At 39.9% G+C, this 17,775-nt stretch overlaps 1 protein-coding gene across 2 annotated transcripts in view; it reads left to right on the top strand.

Moving 5' to 3' along the window:
• TGFBR3 (transforming growth factor beta receptor 3) overlaps positions 1-15,828 on the top strand; it is a 117,903-nt gene extending 102,075 nt beyond the window's left edge. For both annotated transcript variants that reach the window (XM_075759911.1, XM_075759912.1), the window contains exons 13-17: positions 1,675-1,974; positions 3,303-3,423; positions 7,143-7,178; positions 9,238-9,345; positions 15,569-15,828. In XM_075759911.1, coding sequence (XP_075616026.1) covers positions 1,675-1,974; positions 3,303-3,423; positions 7,143-7,178; positions 9,238-9,345; positions 15,569-15,687 — 684 coding nt within the window. In that variant the 3' untranslated portion in view covers positions 15,688-15,828. The remainder of the gene's footprint in view (positions 1-1,674; positions 1,975-3,302; positions 3,424-7,142; positions 7,179-9,237; positions 9,346-15,568) is intronic.
• Positions 15,829-17,775: the final 1,947 nt, after the last annotated feature.

The following is a 17,775-nucleotide window of genomic DNA, read 5'->3' as shown; positions in this document are numbered from 1 at the left end:
GCTGCTTTCTTCAGTGACCTGGGATGAATCCCTCTGGCTTCAGGCTCTCTGGATTTGTCTGGTTCTGGAGCTGTTTATTCAGACAGATGTTCTGATTTCTTTATCACCTGTCCTGGCAGAAGCCTTTTTTTTCTGTTTCTCTTTGCACAGTGGAAAATCTGTATCAGTTTTGAACTTCTGCGACTCCATTTTTAGCTGACACAGATTAATTTTTTTTTATTATTTTTGTTTCTGTGTTGCTTTTGTTACTAACAAATATATTTTGGTTTTTTGGTCAATAAATTACTTAGGTTATAATCTGTAAGAACTCTGTATCTGCCTTTTCCTTCTCTGCTAAAAATGTTTTTGTATTTTAATCTTTTGGCATTTTTTTTCTTTGTTTCTGTATTGTCATTTCCTTATCATATTTTGGTCTCACCTTCCTCCTGTAGTTCTGATCTTTCTTTGAGATAGCATTCATCCTTTCATTTACCTGATGGTGTTTCATAATACTGTAGTATGCTTGTCCTTCTTGACACAATCTCTTTTGTAACTAGTTTACACCCTCAGTTTGTTTACCTGTCAGTATCTGTGGCTTGACTTTCATCACTCTTTATTTCTCTTCTTTTTAAAAGATGGTCTTTCTTGCTTAGATGATTTAGCACATTCTTTCATCTCTAATTTGATTGCTGTGTAGATAGGGGAGAGAAAAAAAATGAGAAATGCCATTATTCACTGCACAACTCATAGCATCCAAAAATTTCTGTATAGACCACAGGAAAATTGGCAGGCTCTTCCTTAAATATACATGCAGCACGTATGGATTAAGTACACATTTAAGGCATATTTCTGCTAAGAAGAAAATTATTTCTTGTGGAACTGTTTTCATCGGGCAGTGTTAATGGTTAGGCACAACACTTCTGTTGTTTATTAAGAGCAGCATGCTTCATTTGTTACAAATTCCATTTAAATTTTTTTCCTAATTATTCTGTAGCATTTGTTATCTGCATTCCAGTCCAGCTGAACAACATCAATGCCCTGGAAGTTTGCAGTCTTAATTATTTTTCCTAAAAGAATATGAATTTCAGACTTACAATAAACTAAAAGGATCGTTTCACAATAAATTATGGCTTTTTAGGAGGCTCCCCTACCCCCTCAGCCCAGGAATGCCACCCACACATCAGACCATGACCTCCTCTCTGCCTCTGCATTCCTCTCTTGGCTGGGGGTGGGTTCTCTGTTGTGACTGTTGCTTTTATTATTTTTTTTCCTTTTTCATTAAAGTTTCAAACAGATACCAAAGTTTCAAATAGATAGAAAGACATGGAATTAGTGATTGACTTCCATGCAGCTCTATTACAATCTGTGTGCCTAAGGGAAGCAGCGCCATCTCAGGTGGCAGTCTTGGTCATTAAAATCTGCGTGTCTGATCCGGGCTGGGTTTTTCGTTTGCTTTCCGAAAGATAAAGGATTGCTGTATTTGTGCATGGTTATGCTATTAAACAGCTGCTGATTCTGAAACCACAGATTTTCTGTCCCTCAGTTTGACAGTCTACCCTTAACATTTAGCCTTCAAAATAGTTCAGATTGGAAGTGGCACTGGAAAACTGCTTAAAAAGTTGTTGAAAATGTTAATGAAATGTGAACTAAAAAAGTCATTTCTGAGATCTTACCGTCTCTTTCTTTTTCATGCAGGTGTCTGTGACTAAAGCTGACAGATCCTTGGGCTTTGCCATTCAAACATGCTTTGTTTCCCCGTTTTCAAATCCAGATAGAATGTCTGACTACACTATTATAGAAAACATTTGTCCTAAAGATGAATCTGTTAAATTCTACAGCATTGAGAAGGTGAACTTTCTGATACCACATGCACAGAAGGACAAAAAAAGGTTCAGCTTTGTGTTTAAAACAATGTTCAACATCTCACTGCTCTTTCTTCACTGCGAGTTGACTTTGTGTACAAATAAAGACAAAGATACTCAAGGACTTCCAAAGGTCAGTAATTTACTGAAATCTAAACTTCTAATATTTTTTTCATCTGAACTTTGAAGTCAATGAACAGTTTTCTATGGAATTGATGTAATGAACATGATACCTCTACGCTCATGATTTTAATTGATAAGAGTTATGATACTATGCATTTTGACTGTATAATTTACATTTTCCATTTAAATTTGGGCCCCTCACTACAAGACAGACCCGAGGTGCTGGAGTGTGTCCAAAGAGGAGCAGTGAAGCTGGTGAAGGGTCTAGAGCACAAGTCTTATGAGGGGCAGCTGAGGGAACTGGGGTCCTTTAAGTCTAGAGAAAAGGAGGCTGAGGGGAGACCTTATCGCTCTCTACAACTACCTGAAAGGAGGTTGTAGTGAGGTGGGGTTCAGTCTCTTCACCAAAGTAACAAGCGATAGAACAAGAGGAAATGGCTTCAAGTTGTGCCAGGGGAAGTTTAGATTAGATATTAGGAAAAATTTCTTCACCAAAGGGTTGTCAAGCATTGGAACAGGCTTTCCAGGGAAGTGGTGGAGTCACCACCCCTGGAGATGTTTAAAAGCTGATGTGACTCTTAGGGACATGGTTTAGTGGTGGACTTGGCAGCATTAGGTTAACAGTTGGATTCGATCTTAAAGGTCTTTTCCAACCTAAATGATTCTATGATTCTATTCTATGATTCTAAATTTCATTAGGTGGTTACATGGGATAAATAGAAATTGTTTTTTATTATGTAAGTGGTTCAGATTTATCTTTGCTATCCATATCACATCTATACCCAAAGCACAAACAACGTTAGCTTTAATTTCCAAAGACATGCATAATTTCAAATAATATTGCAATCTGATTGTTACAAAAGAGAATTGCCAAATTTTGCTTTGTAACTAATGGAAATGGCTGCAAATGTTGTTAATGAGTTCTATGAATTTGGGATTTATTTTTACTTTGGGGGTATATGCACATCCTCCTTACAATGTATTATTTTAAAGATGATTTGTCATTGTTGATGAACACATGTTGGTGGCTACAGTTTTGGCTACCAGATTTTTAAAAAAACATTTATCCTAAAATAAAATAATTACTACCATTTAAGTTCAATAGTAACACTCTCATAAGGTTAGAGGGTCCTTAATGAAGGCAAAGGTTGCCTCCTGAAGCACAGCTAAGAATTACCTTTGATAGTACATTACCCAGGAGTTGTTTGGAGGTTCCTTTCTTTTTTTTTGGTAAATAATATAGGATAAAACTGATAATGAGGCAACTGTGCAGCTGGCACAGCTGTCCTGGCAGAGAGATGACATTCTGACCTCATACACTGTTTTTTCCACTTACAGTGCATTCCTCCTGATGAAGCTTGCACCTCTCTCAATGTGGACATGATCTTGGCCATGATGCACAACAAGAAAACCTTCACCAAGCCCCTTGTTGTAATAACACATGAAGGAAAACCAGAAGGTATGAATATGAGCTCGAACTGTTTAATAAAGCTATATATGTTATATTGTGTAACAATATAACTGCTTGAAATGAGGGAGTACTCCAAGTATGTGACATGGTATAATCTTGTGGTGATACTGTGTTTGTAAGATGTTACTTGTTTAGACATTTGCCTGGCAGCAATCATCAGGGCAGTTCATTGCTGGTTTTTAACTGTCTTTATTGATCTCTGGACATGTGGTTTTGCCAGGCATTGAGAAAGGAATACCATACTACACAATATGGGGTTCAGAAGCATGAATATAGCAGTAGCGCTTCCAGCAACTTCTTGTTGCCCAGAGATCAAAGGCAGTGCTCTGCTTCCTGCTGTATCATTTCTTTATTGTGCTTGTAAATATATATTTAGGAATAATAACAATAACATAAAAATATGCCCTGTGAGTGTTGGGAAATAAGAACTGTTTTCACAGTTTCGTTTAATTTGAAAGTTTTTCTTAGTGAATCCCTCTGACAACAGCATCAGTCATGTTTTGATGCATTCGTAGAAGAAAATATATGTGCATTATCTTGTCTTTTTGTATTATCACGGGAGTTTAATCAGAAGATTCAGTGGCTTCACATGCACATCAAAATCTTCCAATTGTGTCCAAAGGCTGGCTGACCTTTGGAATGCTCTTTGGGGAGTGTCAAAAGGATGGGGATCAGAAGTCCTTTAACCTCCGTTGTATAGTGCATGCTTTTTAGTCTTCAAACAATTTGCTAGGGAATGTAAGCAACAACTGTTTCTGTTTAACTCTGCAAGTCAGCTCGTGGGGGTTTTTTACAAATTTGTTAATACAGATCAAATCCACTATGAATTAAAGGCAAGTATTTGATCTGTCAGTGTGGCACAATTAAAATTGTGCTTTGGGCCTGATTCTGCACTCTTTCTTTTGCAAAGCTTTTTTTTTCTTTTTGGTTAGTGGTTATTCTATTGGGAATGAGTAAATCCTGCAACTGAAGTTCAGCTTTCAATAAACAGACTCGTACTTTGAGCTCTCTTGCCCTTCTGATGTGTGGAGCATTGTGCGCAGCTCCCGTCTCAGGATTCGCTCAGAATGTTGTCTTTGTCAGAGGCACAAGGTCTTAGTGTGCAAAGATGAGCTAAATTTATAAAGATTAGTTACAAGACAACAGTGCGATAGAGTATTTTGTGGCATTGTGGGTGATTTAGTCTAATTGTGGGATGTTTGGTGGAAATCTCAGCATATCACAGCTTTCAGACATAATACAAAGTGGCACATTAACAACGCAGCTTTGTTGGTATGCAGTTGTTCTGCAGTGAATCAAACAACCCCTTTCCAAAAGCCAAATGCCGTTGTTGGCCAATATGTGAACCGAAGATTTGGAGAAAAAATTATATTGCATTACTGAACAGGAGAACTTACATCTCAGAGGTGTGGTTCTTCATTTTCATTCATGTGAACAGGCCAGCTTTCATTGTTGTAAACCGTATCATGTGAGTTACTGCCATTGGATCTGCTCTCCAAGCCAGATGGAGAAGTCACGTCCGTGACATTTCAAAAATCAGAACAAACTGGTCATTGCAAAGGTGTTGTCTTTTTTTTTTCTTCAGACATAAGCTTATGACTGTCATTGACTGTAATAGAAATCACAACTGTATATCTAAAGGAGAATAACTCTTCCTCCCCTCCTAATTTTGTTAGTTATTTACAAGCTCAGTTGCTTACACTATTGCAGTACATCCCAGTGGAAGTGTCTAAAACCTAACTCCATGCCACGTTCTTTCCCTTTGCATTCCTGCATTTCACACGCTCTCCCCCACTTCAGTGAAAGCCGTATGGATGTCCATTTAAATGCTAGGAAATACATGTTCTGTTGAAATAATCTACCAGTGTTCAGATTATTGCTAAGTGTGGAAAGTTTAGATTATTATTTCTACAGCAAAAGAAGACAGGTCATAGCAAGGAGGTCAAGTGAGCAGCTAACAAGTGCCTCTATCCTACAAAGGTATAGAAAATCATGATAATTTCTAAAGGCTGGCTGCTGATGTTTTTAAATTAGATGCTTTTCCTGGTCCTCAAGGATTTCCACTGCTTCCATGTTGCTCTGAGCAAACCACTTTAAAATACATGTAAGGACTGGATGACTGGGGAGAATTGATAATGGGCCACACACCTATCATTAATTAGCAGACTCTGTATTCTCTGTAGAGAGGCCAATGACAGAATGAGCATGAAAAATTCATTTTCCCTTCAGCTCAGAAGGCATTTTCTTGGCACTTGGGACATGCTAGTGGAGTGTTTGGACAATCTGATAGTGTCTTTACCCATGTTTGTACTGTTCAATGCTCCTTGGTTTCAGTCCAGCCCTCCTCACAAATCTTACATTCGGTTATGCTGTCGCTGTTATGTGTGCTTGACGACTTTCCAGCTTATTTGTGCATGCACACACCCACCACCCCTCTGTTCTCACCTGTTTCCTACTGCTGTTCCACCTCTTCCCTACCATCTTGCCAAGAGTGATCTGGAAGAGATACTTGTGTGTTACAACAAGCGACAATAATGCAGTTTAAGAATAAAATGCTTTTTTGGATATTGTAGGCATATGTGTCTCAGAGCCTAATCATCTTATAGGATATTGCTGGCAGTTTAGTGCTGCCATTTGGGTTTTAGAAGTTAGAAGCATAGTCTTGGTTTAAGAAAACTTTAAAGAAAAATATTTATTTTAAGTATTTTTGAGCCTCTATGTTTACATAGCAATTAAATTTTTTATTCATTTGCTAAAGATACAAAAACAAGTATTGGGACACCATCTTATCAAATCCTTTTACAGCTGTTGCAGTGAACACACTCAGATATGCCAGAATTTAAATGAGATCCCTAGGTTACTGGACAATGCAGAAGCAAACTGCAGCTAACCAAACAGGTCCTCGGGTCTGAAGCCAGAATCTCTGGCTCTTCTGTTTGAGGTGGCATTCTTGGAGAAAGATAAGAGAAGCCAGTTAAGCAAAAGAAGGGAAAATTCTTCATTTTTTAACATATGTTTACTTGTCTCTTTCTGTTACATGCTGATAATGATGATGATATTTGATATTCTTGCCAAGAACAATAGCTTTGATATAATAGCTATGAGCTTTTATTTCCTATATATAATTAAAAAACAAAACAAAACAAAAAACCAACCCAAGTTCCAAGACAGAATACCAAGTACGACTCAGGAAAATGTGTGAATCAACACATATTCATGCAGTTTGGACAAAGGAGTCTGTATCATGCCATAATACAGACTTTTGTTTAGAGGTGATAGCCAGTGTTTGATTTTAATTTTGTGTGTGTGATTTAGCATGCTGGTATCTCATGTTTGTGATTAGTGAGTAGTCAGGTGAATGTAATCACCTTGGAACTGCCTTTGCAATCTGTGCTCTTTAAGGGCTCCACGTAGGGATAACCAGAGTTACTGCAGGTCCAGCCTGATGACATCTGGGTGAGAAAGGTTGCAGTGTACTTGCCAGCAAAATATATGATGCATGAACTATACTGTAGATATGTTCACCCAAGGAATGATCAATATACGAATAGAATTTTTCTGAGCTGAGCAAGATTATTGAATTCAATTCAATACAATTAATGTCTTTCTGTCAGATCAGATCCTGAAGGTTGCTTGCATAGTTTATAGACTGTATGTGGAACTCTGTGTGATTAATGTTTTGTGGGTTTTGTTTTTGTTTAAATTAGATCCTTCCCTTCCAAAGCCAAATGTGAGACAACCACGTAAGTAACTCGTAAACCAATCTCTTGCAAGCCTTAAACTTTTGTCTAGAAAGTATTAGATCAATGAAAAAAATTATCTTCAAGTTTTCTGAGTGTGCGTGTGTTTAAATTCTGGGACAGAACAGAATTGTGACTGTATTGCTGATTGAGAGATCCCCATCAGCATTTAGAGAGAAGGGCTGTGACCTTTTGTGTATGTGAAAATCAAATTTGGGAAAACTCCGTTGTGAGTCTCAGCCTTAGCAAGTTCATTTGCTGATGTGTGTGTTATTTCCCCCTTCTCTGCTGACGCCACCGCTTCCCAGTAGCAGGGTTTCAGCATCAATGCCATCTTACGGAGCTCCTGTGTCCTTCTCCAAGCCTCACTCCTACCCTGCACTGCAGCTGGCCACATCCCTAGTTACTCTGGCCTCAGCACTCACAGGTCATGCTGTAGATGAGATCACTGACTTGTACGGATTAATTTCTTTGTTTTTTCTGTTGTCTTGGAGTAGTGAGTTAATGAGGGTCAATTACTGACCCAGGAAGGGAAGAAAAGGAGAGAAGCAGCACTAGAAGACAATAATAAACAGGAAGGTGAAGATGATTTCTAGCAAAAACCAAGAACGAATGGAGAAAAGGGAAGATTAGAAGAGGAAGTGCAGAGAAGACTTTTTCCTCTGTTCTTGTCCCTATGTCTTTGGGACTGTTTGCTCAAAATAGCAAGGGGAATCAGAAAAAATCCTTCTGCCACTTCAGCCTCCATGTTACTTTCTCCTGTGTACTAAATTTTCTCCTAAGAGGAGAGAACACTGGCTGGTGCCTTGAAGGAAAAGAAAAAAAATTGAGTTTAGGATAGTCTTTTCTCCTTGCATTTAAAATGACCAGATGTGGCCAAAGGAATCAGAAATAGTCTCACAGAAGAAATGAGAGAAAAAACTTCTAAGCCTCTATCTGTCAGGTATTGCATATGCAAACTTGGTTGCACGCACCCAGAAATGGGCCTTGCCAACAGGAACTACTGGAGAAGACATTTGTCAAAAGGGGAATGGCACTGAGGATCTCGGGAGCTGTTGGGCCGGGGGATGTCCGTAGGGATGTCTGCTGGATGGAGGAATGTGTAAAGTGAGGGTGTTGGTTGTGTTTTGAGAACTGAAATTCCACTGAAGGATACTACTGAGAAGATCCAGTCAGCTCATTTCCTGGCCAGCTTAGTCAGTAAAATGTTATTCACTGGCCTAAGCCATTGTGTGCACTGGGAGACATTAAAAGTAATGAAACTAGAAATCAATTTTATATGAAGAAATTTCCCAAAATGATTGCTAAAAGAGTGATTATTCTTTTAAGTATTTCTAGTCACCAGAAAGAAAACACAAAAGCCAAAAGTTTCTCTGTTTGGATGGTTAACATTGGGGGGCAATACATCCAGGAACCAGATGCTGTTACCCTTGAAGTGGTACTGCAAAAGTGCCTCTCCCCTAGAAAGTGATTTGCGTGTGTGTGTGTGGTTCTATTTTTGTCTTCTGGAATTAATTTCAGTTATTGAAAACATTGCCAAATGTGAAAAACAATTGTTTCTATTTATGTTTTTGCTGACTTTTTGCTGGCATCTCTTCCATCTTAACAGCAGTTCCGTTCTCCACCTAGATTTCGGACTGAACTTGCAGGAGATGTAGGGGAAAGTTTGCTTGAATGTTAGGGCATTTAAATGAAAAGCATCTTCTGCCAAAAATCTCAACCTTTTAAAGACACATTTTTAAGATAAATGGATATTTAATTGGAAGCAAGTTATTAACAGCCAACTGAAAATGCCTAATTTTTGCAACATTTTCCAGATTTGGGTGTGCTGAGCTGGGGTTTTGCTTTGTGATGTGGAACAGTTGGTTGGAATGAAGCCAGTCTCTGAAAGCATCACTTTTATTTCCTTGATGCAAATCTGCTAGTCTGTTCCTTAAAATGGCGCTTAATTAACTATGAATTTTTAAAAAACATGTCCATTGAAATGTAAGGGTGAATTTTTGTAAAACAGTATTTGCCACTGAAAATAAAAAGTCCTTACAATGTGTGTTTACCTTTGTAGCTGTGTTCTATGGGCTGGACACGCTGACTGTCGTGGGCATTGCCTTTGCGGCATTTGTAATTGGAGCCCTGCTAACAGGAGCACTCTGGTTTATCTACTCTCACACAGGTAAGTATGAGGGCTCTTACAGACCTCAGTGCAGATCATGCCACAGGAAATGTGGCGTGGTCTGAACTCTTGCAAGGTGGGAGGAAAGGGGGAGGGGGGCCAGCAGTGGTTATCCTGGACTTTTTGTCTTGCTCTCTGTTCTTACTAGGGTGTTTTCCAGCCACTCCTCCCATGAGCCTGTTGGTGTGTATCAGATTGATACCCACTCTTCCCTAAAGGGAGGTGTTATGAACATGATTTAAAATTTGCTAAAATAATTTTAAACATGAATCTTGAAAACTCACCTGGGACATGAGTAAAACTGAGTATTCCTGGCTTGTACATTATCATTAGTAGCACCTCTGTATTTCAAATTTAGTTAACATTTCAGTTAACGGATCCCTTTTGGTTCCCATACTCCTTTTTAAAAAAATTTTTGCAGTTACTAAATTAGGCTGATGTGACTGAGAATGTGATGTGATCAGTACAAGGAGCAGGCCAAATGGATAAGAGAATGCTTTATTTACATAGACATATTCTGAATATAACTAGACTTGAAAATGTTTCTCAGGCCTCGATTACATCGAATTTTTATCCCAATTATTTATTCCTCCATTCTTCAACTGTTACATTAAATTGTTAGAATTCATGTGTAATCTCACTTCATTGTGTCCAACCACATAACCAGGAATGTGCCAGAATTGGTGCAGCCTTTATGCATAGAAAATTTTTCAGTACCTCCTCAGAATTTTTTCCATACTAAACTGAGTTAGCAGAAATACAGTACTGTATTGGAAAAAGGGAGTTTGGGCAGCTTTGTGTTGCATGTAATCTGCAAGGTGGTACAGACAAAGACTGGACACCAGTGGGGCCTTGATTTGCAGCATCTGACCTTGGCTGCTTGTGGATTAAGGGTATCTCAGGATCCCTGCAGCATGCTGGACTCCCAGCTACTTCCACTTTTGACCTTGCAAGACCCTGCCAAGATCTCTGGGAGGTGGGGAGAATGTGAGGTCAATTACTCCAAACCAGCTCTGGAGCACTGGAATTCTCCCACAGCCCACTGCAGGGTTTTTTCAGCATCTAAAACCTCATGGAAGCTACTTGGGAGTGAGAATCTGGCCCTGTCGGGTCAGAGCTTCTGTAAATATTATGACCCAGGAGCTTATGTTAATTTGGAAAAAAAACCTGTGGGGTTTTTTCCAGTTGGCAGTACAGCAACTTTGTATAAGCAGTTTAATACTTCTCAATGCATCAGCTGTGTATGAAGCTTGTTTGGAATTGAGGCAGATGTGGAAAATGTAAAGGTTGTGATAATATGTGTAAATAGTATAATTCCACCTTATATAGTACTGAAACATTGTGGAAGAAAAGTAAGTGCAATTTCAATGACTAAATGTATAAGGTAAGTTGTTAGTTTTTAAAAAGGTAGCATTTATTAACAAAAAATTAAAACAATTGTTAAATTAACATTGTTGGCCCTGTGGCAGTTGAATCTCTGTTTATATACAGAACTATCTATAGACACATGTTGTGTGTCAGTAGACAAGGAACACCGGGAAGCCAACATGATGAATCCTTTAGCAACAATAGAACTTGGACCAATCCCATCAAGAGAATTACATTAACAGAGAAGATCAGTCATAGTGACCATGTACAAGCAGTGGAGAGAGCATCTGCTCTGGCTCTATGTATGAGAGGTGAAAATAAGTGGAGAAAAAGGCCAGACAAAAAGTAATAATGGAGAAGAAAAGAAAGGAAGGGGATGTTGTAACTCCTCAGATCAGAGAATCACAGAAATAATAAAAAATATCTAGGAAGTTATCTGGTTCAGATTTTCAAAGAATTGTGAAAGTGAACCTACGTTCCTGTGCACATGAATTTTCTGTGCATGGTAACTTGTTTCTATAAAGCAGAACTTGCAGCAGAGTGCAGTGAGGGCTCTGGCAGGCGCAGTCTCTTAGAGGATGACTGCTGTGGCAGACAAGATAATCCAGCTGCAGTGGAAACATTTTAGAGCTCGCTGTAGGCTTTTACTAGAATAAGGAGAGGGGAAAAAAGATAATCTGAATTTTATCTATAGAGTGACTGTCTTTTGCCATTAGAGAATTCATGCATTGCTTGAATCTCTGAAATCTTATCTTTTGTTGCAAGTAGCACGGAGTTTCTAACACATTTAGACCAAAGGTTGGAAAATACGAGTTTGTTCTAAAATTGTGTTTTGGTGATACTCAGACCATGGAAGAAAGCTACCGCTGGTGAAGAATGATAACTTGGGATGTGTGAAGTAAGGTATTTTTGTTGCTGGAGTGCCATATGCAGTACAGCAGAAGACCACCTTTTTGCCAGTAGTAAGAAGGTTGGCTGATACAATTTTATCAGTATGTCTCTACTGGCAGACTTACTCTAGCATGGAGAAAGCTTTATGTGAATGGGCTTTTTTCTTCATCTTGATAGGCCGTTAACGTTACAAACCTCAAACAATTGATAGCAGAAAAGAACTACAAAATAAGTAGAATTTCATCTCCAAATATTGAACAAGGATTGTTGTGTTGGGATTTTTCATGTAGAGCCTTTGCTGATTCCAGTAATAAAAAATCAGGGATTTCTGCCAAAGCATCAAAATTGTGCTTTAAAATACTCTAGATTCTCCAAAACAATTCAAAATGGAGTACAAATGTCATAAGATACACAGGTGGTAGAGGAAGAGAAGGGGGGAGCTAGGATTATAGCAATGGTGGAGGAATTTTAACCGACTTTACTGCAAAAGGAGTCCGTACTGACTTAAGTGTCAGTGGTGTGCATGGGTGCAGAAACTCTTCAAAATTTAACCATGTAAATACCTGCCAATGTAATATCTGCCTTAATAAGGATAATTGTGTTTAGGAAGGGACATGTATAAATCTGATTACTTGGTTTAGCAGTCTCGTGAACTAACATGAATGTTGTGTTACAGACACTATCAGTTGCTTCATTCTCTTAGAAAGCATCCTTTCCTACTTTTCCAGGCACTGTTGCAAGTTAATGATAAAATGTTCCAAAATCCGAGAAGTTAAAAGCATCCCTCCTCCCTCACTTCTCTCTTTTTTATGGGACCTGATTTAAAATAAACTGACATAGCAACCAATTATATTTGGCAAATGGAGATAGAAAAGCAAACATTCAGACTTCCTGGACAGGGAGTACAACTGGCAGCTTTCCTAAGTGTGAATAATAAAGTGCATGTTGTCGCATTCAGATGGGTAAAAGCTTGTTTACTGTCTATAGATGAGACGTGTCCATTTTGAGCAGTTCTGGTTCAGTAACATGAGATCCATGAAGCTGTTTACATGAAAAAGACAGATGGGGAATGCCTCTTCAGCGATGATTTACATTTCCTTACATTTTTTTTCATTAATATTTTTTAAAATTACTTTACTACAGATTAGCTAGGTGTTGAGGAAGTAGAATGGAGGAAAAATCAGCCAGTCCAAACGTGTCTGCTAGACTGTGTTCATAATGTCACTGTGATTTGGATTTCTCTCATTCAGGACGTTGAAACTTTGTCTCTGTTCCACAAGAGGTTGTGGTATATCAGAGCTGCTGCTCTAGAAACAAGGTACTGCAGAGGCAATTGAATCACAGGGGAGGGAAGGAGGCTCCCATCCCAAACCAAAGGGAAAGATGCTTTCCAGAGGAGCCGGGAGGAGTAGAGCGAGCTGTTGGGCTCGCACGGGGACTCCGGCACTGCGCCTGTCACTTTGCCATAAAATAAAAAACAGATGTGTTTAGCTTATAAATGAATTTATGGTTAAATGCATGCAGATTGTATTGACATGCCGAGGCTGACGCAAAGCTGTGTGCAATCATGTGGTTTGTAAAATGGGTGACAGTGGAGCTGCGAGGAGGGCGGGAGGGCGTGGGGGCCGGGGGCCCCGCTGGGGGAGCGGAGCGGCCGCCGTTCCTCTGCGCGGCTGCTTCTCCCCGTGCTGCCAGGGGTTGCTCTCTCCTGATGTTTGCCTTCGCTTGTTTTGTTTTAATGAAAGGGAGATTGCTTATCGCCGCCTTTATAAATATATCCTGTAGTACAAAAGGAAGGAAGACTTGTACACAAACAACTAGAGGAGAAGGGAGCAAGTCGGGAGGGGAAGACATCCAAACAAGACCTACGAAAGCTTTTATAGCACCCTGACAGAAACACAGATTTTATACAGTTTATTCTGATGGGTTGCAAAGCTGTTTCCAGTGCAAGTTAGACCTGAAACATTTTGTTTGCAGATGACTGGGGGTAGATTCTGACCTGCTGCATGTGAGCAGAAATGTGCCACTCATGGATGAGTTACACAGTGATTTCTTACACTGGGAAAAACAGTCAAAATCTGCTCACAAAAGTAAATGCTGGACTTAGCGTCGAATTCGAGTGAGATCCTGACCCTCATTTTAAACATTTCATTGGCCTCCTGGGGAATGTGTTTTACTGGTTTAGTTTGTTGTTTTTCTGTCCTGTCCCGTCTTTTCTTTTCTCCCCATTCCTAAACCAGTGGGGTGTAAGGCAAAGGCTGTGTGTTGTGGGGCCTTGCGTGCACTTACAGCTGTGGCATGAGCTAGCAGCAAACCCACTGGTTTCCATTAGAAAGAGCACTTGCAACCTCTGCTGTGAGAAGTCCTCAGACCTCCCTTGTTTGTAGCAGACCTCTGAATACTGAGCAGCCTGCAGAAGGACATTTTCTGGCCCGAGACACAAAGCGTTAAAGGCACGCTTCCTCTGCGGCCACATTCCCGAGGAGCTCGGGACTCTGGCAGCTGGGCAGCAGCACACAGGGCATGGGGATGTGCCAGAGCAGCTCCTGCGGGAGGAAGCTGGCTCGTCCTGGCTCTGTAACCCTCTGGATGCAGGCCGTGCCTTTCCTGCCTTCAACCTGTCACTGAAGCAATTGCAGAGGAATGGGAGCACTACCAAATCCTGAGCAGGGAAGAAAAATTGGACTCTGCAGACCTGGCCCATGGTGTCAGGTTTCGGATAACCTAGGGCAACGTGAAGCAGGAGATCTGCATCACTATAAACTCATGAGACAGGAGATCTACCAGCCTTTGTTTTTTCCCAGTTGTTCCTGCCCATGATCTGGCAAAACATTTCCATCTTGCTCCTTTGCTGGGAAAGCAGCCGTGCTGGTGCTGGCTGCCACAACTGGTCTGCAGCTCAAGCAGCAGCAGTCTGTCTGGGTTACTGTGTTGAGATCACACCTTCACATCCTGAGAGATGTGCTCAAGGGAGGGGGGCAGCTACAGCACATGTTATATAAACTTAGTCTTGCCATCTGTTTTGAAGAGACTGTTTTGTAATATTACTAAGGTTGTAGATTTGAGCACTGTAACTTAAGAAATGCCATAGTTAGTTTCCTATGTGACCTTGTTATCTTTTGTGCATTCTCACAATGGTGCAATTTTTATTTCCGTGCTAGTTGAGAGCTGGATCTATTCCATAGGATCAAAGCCACAGGTGCAGAAGGGGTGTAAGGAGAGCAGACAAAAATCTAGGTTTTATCAGGAGCCATAAATCTGGCTTTAACTCCTAGTGCTTGATTTGGCAATCCAAATAACAAAGGGCTTTTAATTTATCATCAGTAAACAATTAACAAGAAATGGTGAGACTTGTTCTTACTACAGGTTCTAAGTGCCACACATACTGTGGTAGCTACGGGGGAACTTCCTGCATGTTATATTCAGAGTAAATCAAGTCAAGCTTGCAGGGTAGCCTGTTGTTTTTCTACGTGAAGAAAACTGGCCATGTCTCAGGATATGTGGTATCCAGCTGCCTGAAGAACATTGTCTCCAGCTCCAATTTTAGTAAATATGCTGCTCTGTAAACTGACACTAAAACTAAAGCCTACATTTCATTGGCCTTTTTCCATGAAACAGCAAAGCTATAAAGTGATCTGAGTCATGTAACGGGACCCATGTGAGTGACAGCTGACAACAGAAGATGGACGGTGTCCATCTTGGCAGTTTCCATCAGCTGCTTTTAAAATGTTTACAAAACCAGCAGCATTATTTTCCCCATGTGCATAGCAATGCCAAGGTGCCGAAGTCTAGTAACATTTTCAACAGGACTGTTTGAGGTCTGTCATCCAAGATACTCATCACATGGAAATACAAACTATCAGAAGAGGAAGACTGGGAAGGAACGGATTATTGTTTTCTGTGACAACTAACATTTTCGATTTCCCTTCTCCCAACCCCACTTCTTCTCTCCCCTTTCCCTCAGGGGAAACAGCGGGAAGGCAGCAGGTCCCCACATCCCCACCAGCCTCCGAGAACAGCAGTGCGGCGCACAGCATTGGCAGCACGCAGAGCACCCCCTGCTCCAGCAGCAGTGCCACCTAACCGTGGGGGAACACCCCAGAGAAGTAACACAAGAGCGCGGAGGTTCAAAGGACTGTGTGTGGGCATCAGCTTTTGTAAGTTAAAAGGATTGGTTTGGTTGCTTTTGAAAAAAAAATTAGGAGGGATTTTTCTACCGGGGGGGGGGGGGGGGGGGTTTAAAAAAAAAAAAAAAGACTGATTTTCTTTTGGGGAAGCCACTGTGTGTGTGAGTGTGTATATGTGCACACAATGCATGGGTAAACACAGCCTGTTGGATCTTCTACAGCATGTTATGCTACATGTGACAAAGCTACTAATTTTACAGTACTGCAACCTGTTCTAGGGGTCCACAGGTCCTCAATGTGAAGTCTATGCCAGTTTGGAAAAATGCTGCTTTGTCTATATGACTTTTTCTTTCCCTAAACCTTCTCATTGACACAAGGTATTCATTAAGGGAATTCAACAAGATAAGCAGAACAAGGATGATCCTAGGTCAAAGAATTTCTATTTGTCTGAGCAAGAGACCCTCAAGGTCAGATCTCTTTGGTTAATAACTTTTTATTACTTCAGCTATGTTTAGCCACTTTTGAGTAACCTTTGTTTCGTTAAGCTTACAGCTACAGCATCTCATCTGCTTTCCTGTTGTGTTTGCAGCTTCAGGTTTGTTCTAGGTATTTTTGTTTTAATATGCATTGATTTGCTAATTGGAGAAGAGTGCACTCTAACATTCCCTTTCTTGTTCTCTGGGCCAAAGCTCTTTAAGAAGAGATTATTTTTAATCTACTATACCAAATACAGGCACACACAATCATTAAGACAAAAAAATGTTCTTATGCACTAACATAGATGTGTGTGTACCTTTAATGGCAATGTCTTTATGCAAATAGCTGTATACCTAAGTATACAGAGCCTAACTTACCACTTTAACAATTGGGAACAGTGTTCCTTCCATATGTAAAGTATATAATGCATATATATATTACAAAATAAAAAACAACTGTCTCTTCAGTTTAAAATAGGTAAAGGAGATAAGAGGTGATTTGGTTCTAATCCTTTAGCTAGCCCAAATTCCCTTTGAAATAAGAGACGGTTTTGAGGGCACAAAGAATGTACAGTAGAGCCTATTGTTTGTGCAGAATACTGCCTATCAAAATGAAGGTCTTAAGATAGTCATGCAGTTGTTTGTCAGGCTGTTGTATGAACACTGCAATTGGATAGTCCCACAGTAGTGTCAGAATATGGAAATGGCAGAAAGGTACTAACTGTCACAGTATGTTTTTAGTGTCTTTGCCATATCTTGACCTTCAAATCAATGCCAAATGAAAAGAAAAAAGACACTTTTAATGTGTAATTGTTTGACTGTTATGTTGCCACTTTGTAATTGTAATGTGTTCTACTGATCCTTCTCCTTTGAGGAAGAATGAGCATTGTTTTCCTCTAAAAATGAGATCAGTAACCTTCATTAATTTTAGTGAAGGTTACCTGTGTTCTGCAAGTGGAGAAGGGAATTCATTACACTAGAGTGATAGTCTGCTCTGAAGTCTGAGCTGCAGATTTCTTTTGCTGATTTTACACTTGTGCCTTACTGATGCCAGGATGGTCAAAGTGCAAGATAAGCAATAGATTTAAGTGCCCAGGATCAGGTGGAATATTACTCACTTTAAATCAAATCTGTTACTAATCCCGCAAACATTTATGCATATGAGTAACTACACGCCTCGTCCTTGCTAGTACAAGCGCATGCTCAACTGTACACGTTATGGCTCTTCTCAGAGTCCATGGAGACTGTGGATGTCTAGAGTTACACATATGAAAAGTGTTTACTGTTATCAGGCCAATGGGTAGTCCTGATAACATTGACAGGATCATCACATAAGTGTAGTTATCCCCATGCGTAAGGGTGTGCAGGATTGGCTCTGTTACGAGGTGTGGGGAGGATGAATGTGCTACCTGTGTGGTTGAAAAGAAAGCGCTTTGCCTAACCTTCAGCAGAATGTATTGTATAAGCATATTCTATGTGTAAAGTCTTTAAAGATGTCTTCAAAGAAGACTAGAGTCTTTAAGTTCAATCATAGCTATATTTTACTACATTAAATTTCTGTATAAAGA

The sequence above is a fragment of the Balearica regulorum genome, chromosome 8 (genome assembly GCF_011004875.1).
Source record: "Balearica regulorum gibbericeps isolate bBalReg1 chromosome 8, bBalReg1.pri, whole genome shotgun sequence".
NCBI classification, from domain to species: Eukaryota; Metazoa; Chordata; class Aves; order Gruiformes; family Gruidae; genus Balearica; species Balearica regulorum.
Note: the sequence above shows the minus strand (reverse complement) of the source record. Positions and strands in the feature narration are given on the sequence as shown.